This window comes from Pogoniulus pusillus, chromosome 9 (genome assembly GCF_015220805.1).
Source record: "Pogoniulus pusillus isolate bPogPus1 chromosome 9, bPogPus1.pri, whole genome shotgun sequence".
In the NCBI taxonomy this organism is placed as follows: Eukaryota; Metazoa; Chordata; class Aves; order Piciformes; family Lybiidae; genus Pogoniulus; species Pogoniulus pusillus.
In genome coordinates, this window is record NC_087272.1 from 38433314 (window position 1) to 38447723 (window position 14410).

The 14410-nt window shown below is 56.0% G+C and overlaps 1 protein-coding gene and 1 long non-coding RNA gene across 2 annotated transcripts in view; both read right to left on the reverse strand.

The window, feature by feature from the left end:
- Window positions 1-822: 822 nt before the first annotated feature.
- Window positions 823-1962, reverse strand: LOC135178518 (uncharacterized). The gene is made up of 2 exons (XR_010303580.1): window positions 1197-1962; window positions 823-1146 (listed from the first exon to the last, which is right to left on the reverse strand). It is a non-coding gene; the product is annotated as an uncharacterized LOC135178518 (long non-coding RNA).
- A 2095-nt stretch (window positions 1963-4057) lies between these two features.
- The window catches only part of SCFD2 (sec1 family domain containing 2), a 204546-nt gene continuing 194193 nt past the window's right edge, over window positions 4058-14410 (reverse strand). The window contains exons 8-9 of the mRNA XM_064149430.1: window positions 9345-9464; window positions 4058-4431 (exon numbers count right to left, since the gene is read on the reverse strand). Coding sequence (XP_064005500.1) covers window positions 4339-4431; window positions 9345-9464 — 213 coding nt within the window. The 3' untranslated portion in view covers window positions 4058-4338. The remainder of the gene's footprint in view (window positions 4432-9344; window positions 9465-14410) is intronic.

Below are 14410 nucleotides of genomic sequence, written 5' to 3' on the forward strand. Positions count from 1 at the left end.
TTGAACAAGGCCAAGTGCAGGGTTCTGCACTTTGGCCACAACAACCCCAAGCAGCACTACAGGCTGGGGCCAGAGTGGCTGAGAGCAGCCAGGCAGAGAGGGAGCTGGGGGTGCTGGCAGAGAGGAGCTGCAGAGGAGGCAGCAGTGCCCAGGTGGGCAACAGAGCCAATGGCATCCTGGGCTGGCTCAGGAGCAGTGTGGGCAGCAGGACAAGGGAGGTTCTTGTGCCCCTGTGCTCAGCACTGCTCAGGCCAGCCCTGGAGTGCTGTGTCCAGTTGTGGGCTCCTGAATTGCAGAGAGCTGTTGAGGTGCTGGAAGGTGTGGAGAGAAGGGCAGCAAGGCTGGGGAGGGGCCTGGAGCAGAGCCCTGTGAGGAGAGGCTGAGGGAGCTGGGGGGGTGCAGCCTGCAGCAGAGGAGGCTCAGGGCAGAGCTCATTGCTGCCTGCAGCTGCCTGCAGGGAGGCTGTAGCCAGGTGGGGTTGGGCTCTGCTGCCAGGCAGCCAGCAACAGAAGGAGGAGACAGAGTCTGAAGCTGTGGCAGGGCAGGTCTAGGCTGGATGTGAGGAGGAAGCTCCTGGCAGAAAGAGTGATTGGCATTGGAATGGGCTGCCCAGGGAGGTGGTGGAGTGGCCGTGGCTGGAGGTGTTGCAGCCAAGCCTGGCTGGGGCACTTAGTGCCATGGTCTGGTTGGTTGGGCAGGGCTGGGTGCTAGGTTGGGCTGGCTGAGCTTGGAGCTCTCTTCCAACCTGCTTGAGTCCATGATTCTATGAACTGTGTCACAGGAATAGAGTCCTGGATGTGCAGAGAAGAGTGGGGAGACAGATGAGGCTTAGCATTGCCAGAGCATTGCTTTATTGATTACAGAACTAACAAAACATCCACACCGTGAGGTGAAACCCTGCAGGAGCACAGCACAGGCACCAAGAGGCTGCTGATGTAGGTGAGACCCTGCAGGAGCACAGCACAGGCACCAAGAGGCTGCTGATGTAGGTGAGACCCTGCAGGAGCACAGCACAGGCACCAAGAGGCTGCTGATGTAGGTGAGACCCTGCAGGAGGACAGCACAGGCACCAAGAGGCTGCTGATGTAGGTGAGACCCTGCAGGAGCACAGCACAGGCACCAAGAGGCTGCTGATGTAGGTGAGACCTTGCAGGAGGACAGCACAGGCACCAAGAGGCTGATGATGTAGGTAAGACCCTGCAGGAGCACAGCACAGACACCAAGAGGCTGCTGATGTAGGTGAGACCCTGCAGGAGCACAGCACAGACACCAAGAGGCTGCTGATGTAGGTGAGACCCTGCAGGAGCACAGCACAGGCACCAAGAGGCTGCTGATGTAGGTGAGACCCTGCAGGAGCACAGCACAGGCACCAAGAGGCTGCTGATGTAGGTGAGACCCTGCAGGAGCACAGCACAGGCACCAAGAGGCTGCTGATGTAGGTGAGACCCTGCAGGAGGACTGCACAGACACCAAGAGCAGCCTATTTGCTTCCCAGTTGCTCTGTTCAAACCCCTTCTTGAGCTGTCAGCACAGCAATCTCATAACAGCTCTCATTTTCTACAGCACAAAGTGCCATTCTCTAGGCCATTCTTCTCAATCTCTTCTCCACAAGAGGCAACATTGTCCATGCTTTACAAGGGGTCCATTGTTGCCTTCCAGCCAGTCAAAAGTGACTTTAAATCGAAGTGCAGCCCCCGCTGAAGCCCAGCACAAACATTTAAGGGAACTTGTGCTAGCTCTTGAGCAGAGGTTAAAAAGCTGCTTCCCATTTCAGCACAGTAAGGAAAGCCAGGCCAAAGCAAATGTCACTTCCAATTTCACCTTCCCATCTCAGCCTTGGCATCCCTTGGCTGAAGATGAAGCAAGAGGATGCAGCTTTAGGGCTCCACCACTGCATGTTGCAATTCTGAACTCTCACTGCTATTAGGCAGCCACAAGCCTGCTGCTTTCCTCCCCTCCTCCCCCCCCCCCAATCATCACAAACTGCATCAAAGATTTATAAGGGGGAAAAGAAAATGACAGAGCTGAATTTGATAGCAGCATTTTGATGATCATGAATTAAACCCAAGAGCTGCTCTCTAACCATGCTGCTCAGAGCTCTCTAGCTGAAGGAGGAATCTGTCACTGTGGCCTCTTGAAAATGGGATTGTGCTTTCCTTCCCCCCACCTCCCTCTTCCCTCCTCCCCCTGGTTTTCCTTTTTAAATGCATGTGAGGGAAGGATTCTTCACCAAGCCATCACAGCCCATATGTCCTGCTGCACAGAGCTACAGAGAAGTGTGCCACCAGAAGCAGTTTTTGCTCCTGGGACTGTGGGGAGCAAAACTAGGGCAGGAAACAGTGAGCTGAAAGAGAAGCTAGCAAATAACCTAGTCCTTCAGGCTGGCTTTCTGACCCTCTGCCTCTGCCAGTCCTGCCAGCAGAGCACCACTGGGCTGGCAGCTGCTCTGCTGGCTTGGACAAGGGCTGTGCTCCATCACCTCTCTGGGGTGAAGGCTGAGGCAGGAGCAGAGGTGGTGGATGGTGTGTAAGGCACAAGTGCTTTGTAAGGTAGGGTGACAGAGAGGAGGGCTCCTGCCAGCCTTCCACTCCCTCAGCAGCACTTCCCAACAGAAGCAACCCCAGAGAACCGCCAGCAACACTCAGAGACAAAAGCAGTGCTTGGGGAGTGCAAAGTCAGCATCTCCTAGTTCTCAGCTGCTCATTTTCTTGGGAATTATGCCAAGTGATCCTCCTGGCCTCATGCTGTGGGCTGCAGCCTTTCGGGGGACAGTGGTTGTTGGACAACAGGAACATTTTAGAGAGCTGCCTGGGAGCTGCACATCTTCCCTTGCAGTCTGAACTGCTGCCTGGGAGCTGCACATCTTCCCTTGCAGCATAAAGAGCTGCCTGGCAGCTGCACATCTTCCCTTGCAGCCTAAAGAGCTGCCTGGGAGCTGCACATCTTCCCTTGCAGCCTAAAGAGCTGCCTGGGAGCTACACATCTTCCCTTGCAGCATAAAGAGCTGCCTGGGAGCTGCACATCTTCCCTTGAAGCCCTTAGGAGCTGTCTGGGAGCTGTGCACGTTCCCTTGCAGCCTAAAGAGCTGCCTGGGAGCTGTGCATCTTCCCTTGCAGCCTAAAGAGCTGCCTGGCAGCTGTGCATCTTCCCTTGCAGCATAAAGAGCTGCCTGGCAGCTGTGCACATTCCCTTGCAGCCTAAAGAGCTGCCTGGGAGCTGCACATCTTCCCTTGCAGCCTAAAGAGCTACCTGGGAGCTGTGCACATTCCCTTGCAGCCTAAAGAGCTGCCTGGGAGCTGCACATCTTCCCTTGCAGCCTAAAGAGCTACCTGGGAGCTGTGCACATTCTCTTGCAGCCTAAAGAGCTACCTGGGAGCTGCACATCTTCCCTTGCAGCCTAAAGAGCTGCCTGGGAGCTGTGCACATTCCCTTGCAGCCTAAAGAGCTGCCTGGCAGCTGTGCACATTCCCTTGCAGCCTAAAGAGCTGCCTGGGAGCTGCACATCTTCCCTTGCAGTCTGAACTGCTGCCTGGCAGCTGCACATCTTCCCTTGCAGCCTAAAGAGCTGCCTGGCAGCTGTGCACGTTCCCTTGCAGCCTAAAGAGCTGTCTGGCAGCTGTGCATCTTCCCTTGCAGCCTAAAGAGCTGCCTGGCAGCTGTGCATCTTCCCTTGCAGCCTAAAGAGCTGCCTGGGAGCTGTGCACGTTCCCTTGCAGCCTAAAGAGCTGCCTGGCAGCTGTGCATCTTCCCTTGCAGCCTAAAGAGCTGCCTGGCAGCTGCGCATCTTCCCTTGCAGCCTAAAGAGCTGCCTGGGAGCTGTGCACGTTCCCTTGCAGCCTAAAGAGCTGCCTGGGAGCTGTGCACGTTCCCTTGCAGCCTAAAGAGCTGCCTGGGAGCTGTGCATGGTCCCTTGCAGCCTAAAGAGCTGTCTGGCAGCTGTGCATCTTCCCTTGCAGCCTAAAGAGCTGCCTGGCAGCTGCGCATCTTCCCTTGCAGCCTAAAGAGCTGCCTGGGAGCTGTGCACGTTCCCTTGCAGCCTAAAGAGCTGCCTGGGAGCTGTGCACGTTCCCTTGCAGCCTAAAGAGCTGCCTGGGAGCTGTGCACGTTCCCTTGCAGCCTAAAGAGCTGCCTGGCAGCTGTGCATGGTCCCTTGCAGCCTAAAGAGCTGCCTGGCAGCTGTGCATGTTCCCTCGCAGCCACAAACCCAGGTGCTTCACCCTGTTTCAGCTGGAGCCACAGGTGCAGCAGGGGCCAGGCCATGGCCGTTGGGAGGTGACAGATCAGGGATGTGAGGTTTGCAGCTGAGGCACTCACTCACTCACTCACTCCTCTTCCCCATCAGATCTGAGCGTCAGGCTGGGGACCATCCGCGGCAAAGAGCAGCTCAACAACCCTGCGTGGTGTCAGGAGTGCAGAGGAGAGCAGCAGCACCTGAAAGAAGTGGGACAGGCATTAACAAGTGCAAGGCAAGGCCCCACGCAGGCTGAGCCTTCCTGCTGTTTACTGACAGGCGTCAATGCAGCCTGCCCAGGGAGGCTGCCTGCTCGCTGATCCCGGCGTGGAAATCAGGTTAAGGAGCTTAATGACTGGTAGCATTGTACTGCTAATGAGGGTGTGCTTTGGCTCACTCCTGCACACCTCTCCCCCGCTGATTTGTTGTGACTGTGCCCTTGTGTTTAGCGGGAGGCACTGGCTGCTGGAGCTGAGCTTCTCCTCTCCCACAGCCGCAGCTTGGAGGCAAACACCACACGAGTGCTGCTGGTCTGCTGCAGGGAGCTACAGGCACTGTTGAGAAGCATCCAGTTTAAGGGGGACAGGGATCTGCTGGAGAGGGCTGAGAGGCTGATGAGGGGACTCCAGCACTGCCTGATGAGGAGAGGCTGAGGGACATGGGGCTGCTTAGTCTGGAGAAGAGAAGACTGAGAGGGAATCTAATCAATGCCTATAAATCTCTGAGGGCTGGGGCCCAGCCCTCCAGCCAGTTCTTGACCCATACCAGAGTGAATCTGTCCAGGCCAGCAGCTGCCAGCTGTGCCAGGAGCTGCTTGTGGCAGACAGTGCCAAAGGCTTTGCTGCACTCCAGGCAGACTCCATCCACAGCCTGCCCCACATGCACCAGGCAGGAACCTGATCATAAAAGGAGCTCAGGTTGGTGAGGCAGGACCTGCCCTCCCTAAACCCCTGCTGGCTGGGCCCGAGCCCTTGGCCAGCCTGTAGGTGCTGTGTGATGGCACTCAAGATGCCCTGTTCCATGTCCTTGCTTGCACTGAGGTCAGGCAGAGAGGTCTGGAATTTCCTGGAGGAAGGAAGTCTCCCCTCAGCCCCTTCTCCCCAGGCTGCACATCCCCAGCTCCTGCAGCTGCTCCTCACACACACAGCCTGGAGCTGCCTCGGGGTCAGCCGTGGGACACTGCTCCTACAGAGCCCCACGTTCCACAGTGCCCACAGGGTCAGGAGTGCTGCCAGGGGACTCAGTGGCAGATTTATCTTAGCAGCCCACTTGAGGGTGAATTTGCTTCTCGAGTGCACACCCAAGGAGAGGAAGCAGAAGCATGAACCCTGGGACATGTCTGTGTGTGTGCTTCCTGCAGCAGCTCCCAAACCCCTCAGTGCTCCTCATCTCCTGGCTCAGACGTGCAGCGTTGGTGCACTCCGACTCCTGTGCTGTTCTTGCTTTCATCTTTGCACTTCAAATAACGAAAGGAATCTGGAGTTAAGTTACTACAGATCCCTCCTGCAGCCCATGGCAGCCTCCCCCTCCCCTGTCCTCCCACGCAGTCTGTGGCAAACTGACACTGATTATCTCTTCTCCTTCCTAGGGCTGTGATTTGCAGCTGCCAAAGGCTGACACTGCCTGAGTTGTGTTACAAGAGACTCCGACTGCAGCACAGTGTGTGCTCGGCTTGTTACCAGCCGGCCTGCCTGTGAACAACACGAAGGGACACGTTGCTCAAGGGTTTTGGGTGCACAAGCCAAGCACCAACAATAGCCACTGCCAGAGAAAAGCAATTACTCCTTGGAGTCCCACTGCTGAGCCCTGAGGGGGTTTGTGCAACTAAGAGCAAGCCCAGAGAGAGAGAAAAGTCTGCTCTGCAGCTCGAAGAGCTGAGAAAAGATGCAGCCAGGTACTGTGGGACCTTTCTTGCTTCCCCACAGCATCACTGAGAAAGTGATTGGCATTGGAATGGGCTGCCCAGGGAGGTGGTGGAGTCACCATGCCTGGAGGTGTTCAAGAAGAGACTGGAAGAGGCACTTAGTGCCATGGTCTGGTTGACTGGATAGGGCTGGGGGATAGGTTGGAGTGGCTGAGCTTGGAGGTCTCTTCCAACCTGCTTGATTCTGTGATTCTGTGATCTCTGAGGGGGATAAAAGTCAAGATTTTGTCCTTCAGTTCTTCTTACAGAGATGGGGAACTACTCAGGCAAGCAGTGCCCAACTCTTCTCCAGGCAGGTCTCATCAGGACAGTGTACCTCTCTGCACAGGATCACAGGATGTTAGGGGTGGGAAGGGACCTCCACAGATCCTAGAGTCCATAGAGCAGGATCACAGAATCTAGTGCAGGTCACAGAATCACAATCACAGAGTCACTGAATTAATCAGGCTGGAAAAGATCTCTAGGATCATTGAGTCCAACCTAGCACCCAGCCCTGCCCAACCAACCAGACCATGGCACTAAGTGCCCCAGCCAGGCTTGGCTGCAACACCTCCAGTCACGGCCACTCCACCACCTCCCTGGGCAGCCCATTCCAATGCCAATCACTCTCTCTGCCAGGAGCTTCCTCCTCACATCCAGCCTAGACCTGCCCTGCCACAGCTTCAGACTCTGTCCCCTTCTTCTGTTGCTGGCTGCCTGGCAGCAGAGCCCAACCCCACCTGGCTACAGCCTCCCTGCAGGCAGCTGCAGGCAGCAATGAGCTCTGCCCTGAGCCTCCTCTGCTGCAGGCTGCACACCCCCAGCTCCCTCAGCCTCTCCTCACAGGGCTCTGCTCCAGGCCCCTCCCCAGCCTTGCTGCCCTTCTCTCCACACCTGCCAGCACCTCAACAGCTCTCTGCAATTCAGGAGCCCAGAGCTGGACACAGCACTCCAGGGCTGGCCTGAGCAGTGCTGAGCACAGGGGCACAAGAACCTCCCTTGTCCTGCTGCCCACACTGCTCCTGAGCCAGCCCAGGATGCCATTGGCTCTGCTGCCCACCTGGGCACTGCTGCCTCCTCTTCAGCTCCTCTCTGCCAGCACCCCCAGCTCCCTCTCTGCCTGGCTGCTCTCAGCCACTCTGCCTCCAGCCTGTAGTGCTGCATGGGGTTGTTGTTGTGGCACAGGTCACTTCTGTCAATCTCCTCTGCAGGCCTTCTCTTTGTTCAATGCAGTCTACTTTTGATGCTCCTCCTGAAGGCTCCTGAGGTGCCAGAAGCTCTGTGCTGCAGAGGGCAGGGAAGGCTACAGGTAACCTCTGATGGTGCAGCTGCAGGAACTGATCTGCTTGTGTGCCTCAGCCACCAGCACATAGATGGTTGGGAGGGAGGGAGGGAGGGAAGAAGGAAGGAAGGAAGGAAGGAAGGAAGGAAGGAAGGAAGGAAGGAAGGAAGGAAGGAAGGAAGGAAGGAAGGAAGGAAGGAAGGAAGGAAGGAAGGAAGGAAGGAAGGAAGGAAGGAGGGAAGGAGAAACATCCACTCATGCTCTGACCCCCTTTTTCACTCTGCTGATGGAAGAGGGGAAACAAAAGGCCATCTCTCCCTTGGGAAGCAGGACACTTCTCACCAGGTCAGGGAAACTGCTCCCCCCATCCAATTCCAAAGGCAGGGAATGTTGTATTCCTCTGTGCCCCTCCAGCAGAGCTGATCCTGCCTCTGTGCCCAGCTGCAGAGCGGCGCTGGGGATGGCAGCCACACGCTGAACTGCCATTTGCCTCAGCTCCAAACAGCTGCTGGAGTAATCAGCCTGTCCTGCCAGCTCTGCTGCCGCCTCTTTTTGCACCCACACAGCTCTCTACTCTTCCCAGAGCCGAAACTCAGCATCAGTTTGACTGCAAGGGCCCTGGGAGGCCACCACTGCTGCCCTGCTGCCTGCTCTGGTAAAGGCTGGCTCGACTCAGACTCTTTGAAAGGGGAATAATCCCAAACAGGTGGCAGAGATTCGGGGCCAAGGTGCAGAAATCCAGGTAAATCCAAGGCAGCCAGGAGCTCTTTCTGCACACTGACTTGCACAACTGCTTCTTTTTTTCTCTTCTCTCTCTTTTCCCCTCCAGCCTCCCCCACCTCAAGTCCTTCCACCTCTACCGCAGCACATGCGGACAAAGGGCAAGATGCAGGCAAAGCTTCAAATCCCTCAGGAATCTGCCTCAGAGTGTGACCTGCTGCTGGGGTTAAGCCAAAGCAAAGCAGCACCAGATCCAATGTCACCACTGTCAAACCTGGAGTCTCCCTGAAGGGGCAGCCAAAAGTCCCCCTGCACAGCTCTCAATCAGCTCCGGTGTTAACCCTCTGCTTGTCTTCCATGCCCTGTGCTTCCATCCCGGGGGTGGCTTAACTTTGTCCACCAGGGTGTCACAGCTCAGTGCCCCTTCAGGATCAGAGAATCATGGAATCAAGCAGGTGGGAAGAGAGCTCCAAGCTCAGCCAGCCCTACCTAGCACCCAGCCCTGCCCAACCAACCAGACCATGGCACTAAGTGCCCCAGCCAGGCTTGGCTGCAACACCTCCAGCCACAAAGACTCCACCACCTCCCTGCCATGCCCATTCCAATGCCAATCACTCTCTCTGACAGCAACTTCCTCCTAACATCCAGCCTAGACCTGCCCTGGCACAGCTTCAGACTCTGTCCCCTTCTTCTGTTGCTGGCTGCCTGGCAGCAGAGCCCAACCCCACCTGGCTACAGCCTCCCTGCAGGCAGCTGCAGGCAGCAATGAGCTCTGCCCTGAGCCTCCTCTGCTGCAGGCTGCACCCCCCCAGCTCCCTCAGCCTCTCCTCACAGGGCTCTGCTCCAGGATGAGAAAGAATTGTATGTGCTGGTGTGAGGAGGTTAGCAATAGGCACACCAGCAGATCAGAAAGCATCCCTGAAAGCAGCACTCCATCCTCCAGGGCACTGCTTGAGGCTGCCTTGCAAGAGAGTGGAGAGCACAGACCCAAGGCAGGGGCTTCCAACCCGTGACATCCTGTGAGCCTGTGAGAGGTTGTGCAGTCTCCTTCTCTGGAGCCTTTCAGGACCCATCTGGATGTGTTCCTGTGCTACCTATCTTAGGTTCTATGCTCCTGCTCTGTCAGGGTGGGGTTGGCTTGGATGATCTCTGTAAGTGCCTTCCAACCCCTTCCATCCTGGGAGCCTGTGGTTTAGAGCTGTTCTTACCTGGGTGCCAGGTTTGCGTGCTGCCACCAGATCCTTCACCATTCTGACCTCAGAGACTGTCACTCCACCAAGCACAAAGATGATCAGAAGGGGATGATCACCAGGGTGAGGACGATTCACCTGTGGGAGGAAGGAAAGCCTTACTGGGAGTTGCTCAGTACAGCTCCAAACCTACGCACTAACAATGATCAGCTGCTGGAGGAAGGCTAAGGGGGGGCCACAAGGATGCTCAGAGAGCTGGAGCTGCTCTGCTGTGAGGAGAGACTGAGGGAGCTGGGGCTGTGCAGTCTGGAGAAGGCTCCCAGGTGACCTTCTTGTGGCCTTGCAGTATCTGAAGGAGGCTACAAGAAAGCTGGGGAGGGACTTTTGAGGCTGTGAGGTAGTGATAGGACTGAGGGGAATGGAACCAAGCTAGAAATGGGGAGATTCAACCTGGAGGTTAGGAAGAAGTTGTTCAGCAGGAGGGTGGTGAGAGCCTGGAAGGGGTTGCCCAGGGAGGTGGTGGAAGCCTCATCCCTGGAGGTGTTTAAGGCCAGGCTGCTCCTTGTGGTCCCTTCCAACCCTGACTGACTCTGTGATTCTATGAAATGGTTTCTGTAGCAGCTGAGAGGGAACTCAGTGAGGATGATGCTCAGTTAAAACTCATGAACTGTTTCCAGGGAAATGCATTCTTCATGGCTCTCACTGAAACCTGGGGAGCTCCTAAGCAGGGCTGAGACCTTCTGCCTCCATTCCTCCTTTATTACTTTATCACAGTGAACAAGACCTCACAATTCATCCACTGTAAATGAAGCAAACCTGTTATGATAGAAAATCAGTTTCCAGCTAGGTTCACTTTGGTTTTCAGTACTTTTGTGACTGGATTGCCATTAATCCAAGAGAGCCAATGGCATCCTGGGCTGGCTCAGGAGCAGTGTGGGCAGCAGGACAAGGGAGGTTCTTCTGCCCACCCCTGTGCTTAATACTGCTCAGGCCAGCCCTGGAGTGCTGTGTCCAGCTGTGGGCTCCTGAATTGCAGAGAGCTGTTGAGGTGCTGGAAGGTGTGGAGAGAAGGGCAGCAAGGCTGGGGAGGGGCCTGGAGCAGAGCCCTGTGAGGAGAGGCTGAGGGAGCTGGGGGTGTGCAGCCTGCAGCAGAGGAGGCTCAGGGCAGAGCTCATTGCTGCCTGCAGCTGCCTGCAGGGAGGCTGTAGCCAGGTGGGGTTGGGCTCTGCTGCCAGGCACCCAGCAACATAACAAGGGGACAGAGTCTGAAGCTGTGGCAGGGCAGATCTAGGCTGGATGTGAGGAGGAAGTTCCTGGCAGAGAGAGTGATTGGCATTGGAATGGGCTGCCCAGGGAGGTGGTGGAGTGGCCGTGGCTGGAGGTGTTGAAGCCAAGCCTGGCTGGGGCACTTAGTGCCATGGTCTGGTTGGTTGGGCAGGGCTGGGTGCTAGGTTGGGCTGGCTGAGCTTGGAGCTCTCTTCCAGCCTGCTTCATTCTATGATTCTCTGATCACACCAGAGCTCCCTGCCCAAGGCTGCTCCCCAGGCAGGCAGCTCTTTAGCTGCCCTGGGAGGCTGAACCCAGGACAAAAAGCCTCAGAGGGATGTCTCAGGGAGCTGAGCCTTTGTGCAGTGAGCACTGTCTGCACCTTGCCTTGCCCTTCAGTGACCTGCTGGCACAGACAGCACTGTACTGCAGGTCAGTAGGGCATCCTGTACCTGAGCTATTGCCCATGTAGAGCAAAAGGCCAATTGAGAGGATACATCAGGGCTGACAAAGACTCCTCCTCAAGTGAGACCAACTCCAGTGCTTGTACAATGCCATGAGGAGGTTAAGTATTCCCTTAGAAAGCAGGGCAGGCAGAGCTATGATTTCCTAAGATAGCAGAGTGCTTCATGCTGTAATTGCTCTGAGCAGTGTCCTGCCTGCCCTGGTGGGGGAAGTGGCCAGAACGTTCTGCTAAAGCACTTCAAGGTAGATACAGGATTTGGTTTATTCCTTCTCTTGCATCCTTGTCACCAGAGCAAACAGCTCCACTCCCTCTCAGGCAGCTTCTGAATGTTAAGGCCAGCTTGGATGAGGCAATCTCTAAGGTCCCTTCCAGCCTAAGCCATTCTATCATCCTGTGACTTCAGAGGCTGCTGTTGAATGAAGCTTCTCTTTGCTGGTAGCTTTCTTAGTGAGCACAAACTCAGCATGAACACAGACTGGAAGGACACTCAGTATGGATCACAGGATCACAGAATGTCAGGGGCTGGAAAGACTTCCAAAGCTCTTCCACTATCATCTCTTTGCCAGAGGAGCACCCAGAGCAGATCACACAGGAACACATCCAGGTGGGTCTTGAATATCTCCAGAGAAGGAGACTACACAGCCCCCCTGGGCAGCCTGTGCCAGGGCTCTGCCACCCTCACAGGGGAAAAATTCCTCCTTGTGTTTAAATGGAATAGAATCATAGAATCACAGAATCAATCAGGGTTGGAAGGGAGCACAAGGAGCAGCCAGTTCCAACCCCCTGCCATGCCCAGGGACACCCTACCCTAGAGCAGGCTGCACACAGCCTCAGCCAGCCTGGCCTCAAACACCTCCAGCCATGGGGCCTCAACCACCTCCCTGGGCAACCCCTGCCAGCCTCTCACCACTCTCCTGCTCAACAACTTCCTCCTCATCTCCAGCCTCACTCTCCCCACCTCCAGCTTTGCTCCATTCCCCCCACTCCTGTCACTTCCTCACAGCCACAGAAGTCCCTCCCCAGCTTTTTTGTAGCCCCTTTCAGACCCTGGAAGGCCACAAGAAGGTCCCCTGGGAGCCTCCTCTGCTCCAGCCTGCACAGCCCCAACTCTTTCAGTCTGTGCTCACAGCAGAGCTGCTGCAGCCTCTCAGCATCCTCCTGGCCCTGCTCTGGACACTCTCCAGCATCTCCACAGCCCTCTTGTCCCAGGGGCTCCAGAGCTGGATGCAGGACTCCAGGTGGGGTCTCAGCAGAGCAGAGCAGAGGGGGAGAATCCCCTCCCTGGCCCTGCTGGCCACACTGCTGCTGCTGCAGCCCAGGCTCTGCTTGGCTTTCTGGGCTGCAAGTGCACACTGCTGGCTCCTGTGGAGCTTCTCCTCCAGCAGCACCCCCAAGTCCCTCTGCTCAGGGCTGCTTTGCAGCCACTCACTGCCCAGCCTGGAGTTGTGCTTGGCATTGCCTCCACCCAGCTGCAGGACCTTGCCCTTGGTCTTGTTGAAGCTCCTGAGCTTGGCTTGTGCCCACCTCTGCAGCCTGTCCAGGTGCCTCTGGATGGATCCCTGCCCTCCAGCCTGGCTGCTGCACCACACAGCTTGGTGTGGGCAGCAGACTTGCTGAGGGTGTACTCAACTTTGGAACTTCATCTGCCTCAGCTGCCACCCAGTGCCCCTTGTGCTGTCCCTGGGCATCACCCAGCAGAGCCTGGCTCCAGCCTCCTGCCACTCACCTGCACACATTGAGAACCACTGCTGAGGTCACCTCTCAGCTCCTCCTCTCCCAGCACACAGCCCCAGCTGCCTCAGGCTCTGCTCCTAACAGAGCTGTTCCATTCCCTTCAGCATCTTTGTGGCTCTGTGCTGGACTCTCTCAAGCAGTTTTATGTCCCCCTTGAACAGGGTGGGCAGAACTGGATCCAGTACTCCAGATGTGGCCTCAACACAGCAGAGCAGAGCAGAGGGAGAGCAGAGCTCCCAGAACACAAGCTTGCACGGCAATGCAAGGCAGAAAATGTCCTGACAAATCACTTCCTGCAGTCAAAACAAAGCCAGCCCCAAACACATGGTGCCTATAGAAAACTTTAACATTCTGCAGAAGACTGCAAAGTTCAAACCACACATTCCAGAAATGCCTATTAAAAACACTCTGAAGCATGCAAACTCTAAATCAAATTAAAGCTGCACTGGAAAGGGCCTTGGAAGCTCCAATTTGTGCTGCTCTGCACAAGTGTTTTGATGGAGGACAATACTTTGGGTACAAAATATTTGGCTTGGGTCAGGAATGTGAGTCCCCTGCCAAGGTTTTGTTTTGTTTTGTTTGATAGTAAAACCACCCAAGGCTCTCTCTGGAAGGAGCTGGCTGCCTGCAGCTAAACACAGCTCCTTTCTGTCCCACAGAAGAAGGAACTGCAATGGGCTTGCAACAAAGGCAATGTGGATCTGCTGTGATCCTTCCAAGGTTTGGTTGCTCTGGGATGTTTCTGAGGGCTCTGAAATTGCATTGGCCATGAAATTGGAAATATCCAAGTGAAATTTGCTGTCAGATCACAATCTGAGGGTAAGGTCCTGCACCTGAGTGGGTGCAACCCCAAGCACAGCTCCAGCCTGGGTGGGGAATGGCTGAGAGCAGCCCTGAGGAACAGGACCTGGGGGTCTGGGCTGGTGAAAAGCTCCACAGGAGCCTGCAGTGTGAGTGCAGCCCAGACACAACCCTGTGCTGGCTGCAGCAAGAGCAGTGTGGGCACAGGGCAAGGGAGGGGATTCTGCCCCTTGGCTCTGCTCTCCTCACACCCCACCTGCAGTCCTGGGGGCAGTTGTGGAGCCCCCAGCACAAGCAGGACATGGAAGTGTTGGAGCCAGTGCAGAGGAGGCCACCAAGATGCTGAGAGGGCTGCAGCAGCTCTGCTCTGAGCACAGGCTGAGAGAGTTGAGGCTGTGCAGCCTGGAGAGGAGAAGGCTTCCAGGAGACCTTGGAGTGGCCTTGCAGGATCTGAAGGGGGCTCCAGGAGGGCTGGGGAGGGACTATTGACAAGGTCTGGGAATGAGTGGAGGAGGAGGAGGAATGGGTTTGAACTGGCAGAGGGCAGATTGGAGCTGGATGTTAGGAAGAAGTTGTTTGCAGTGAGGGTGGTGAGACACTGGCACAGGTTGCCCAGGGAGGTTGTGGAGCACAGAATCACCCAGTGTGATCAAAGATCACATTGGGGGATTCTGTGCTCCACAACCTCCCTGGAGGTGTTCAAGGCCAGGTTGGATGAGGTCTTGATAAAAGACCTTGCTGACATTTAGTCACAAGCCCTTGTAGAAAGTCCCTGCTTGGCTGTCTTGTAGGCTCCCTTCCAGTACTGGAAGGCTTC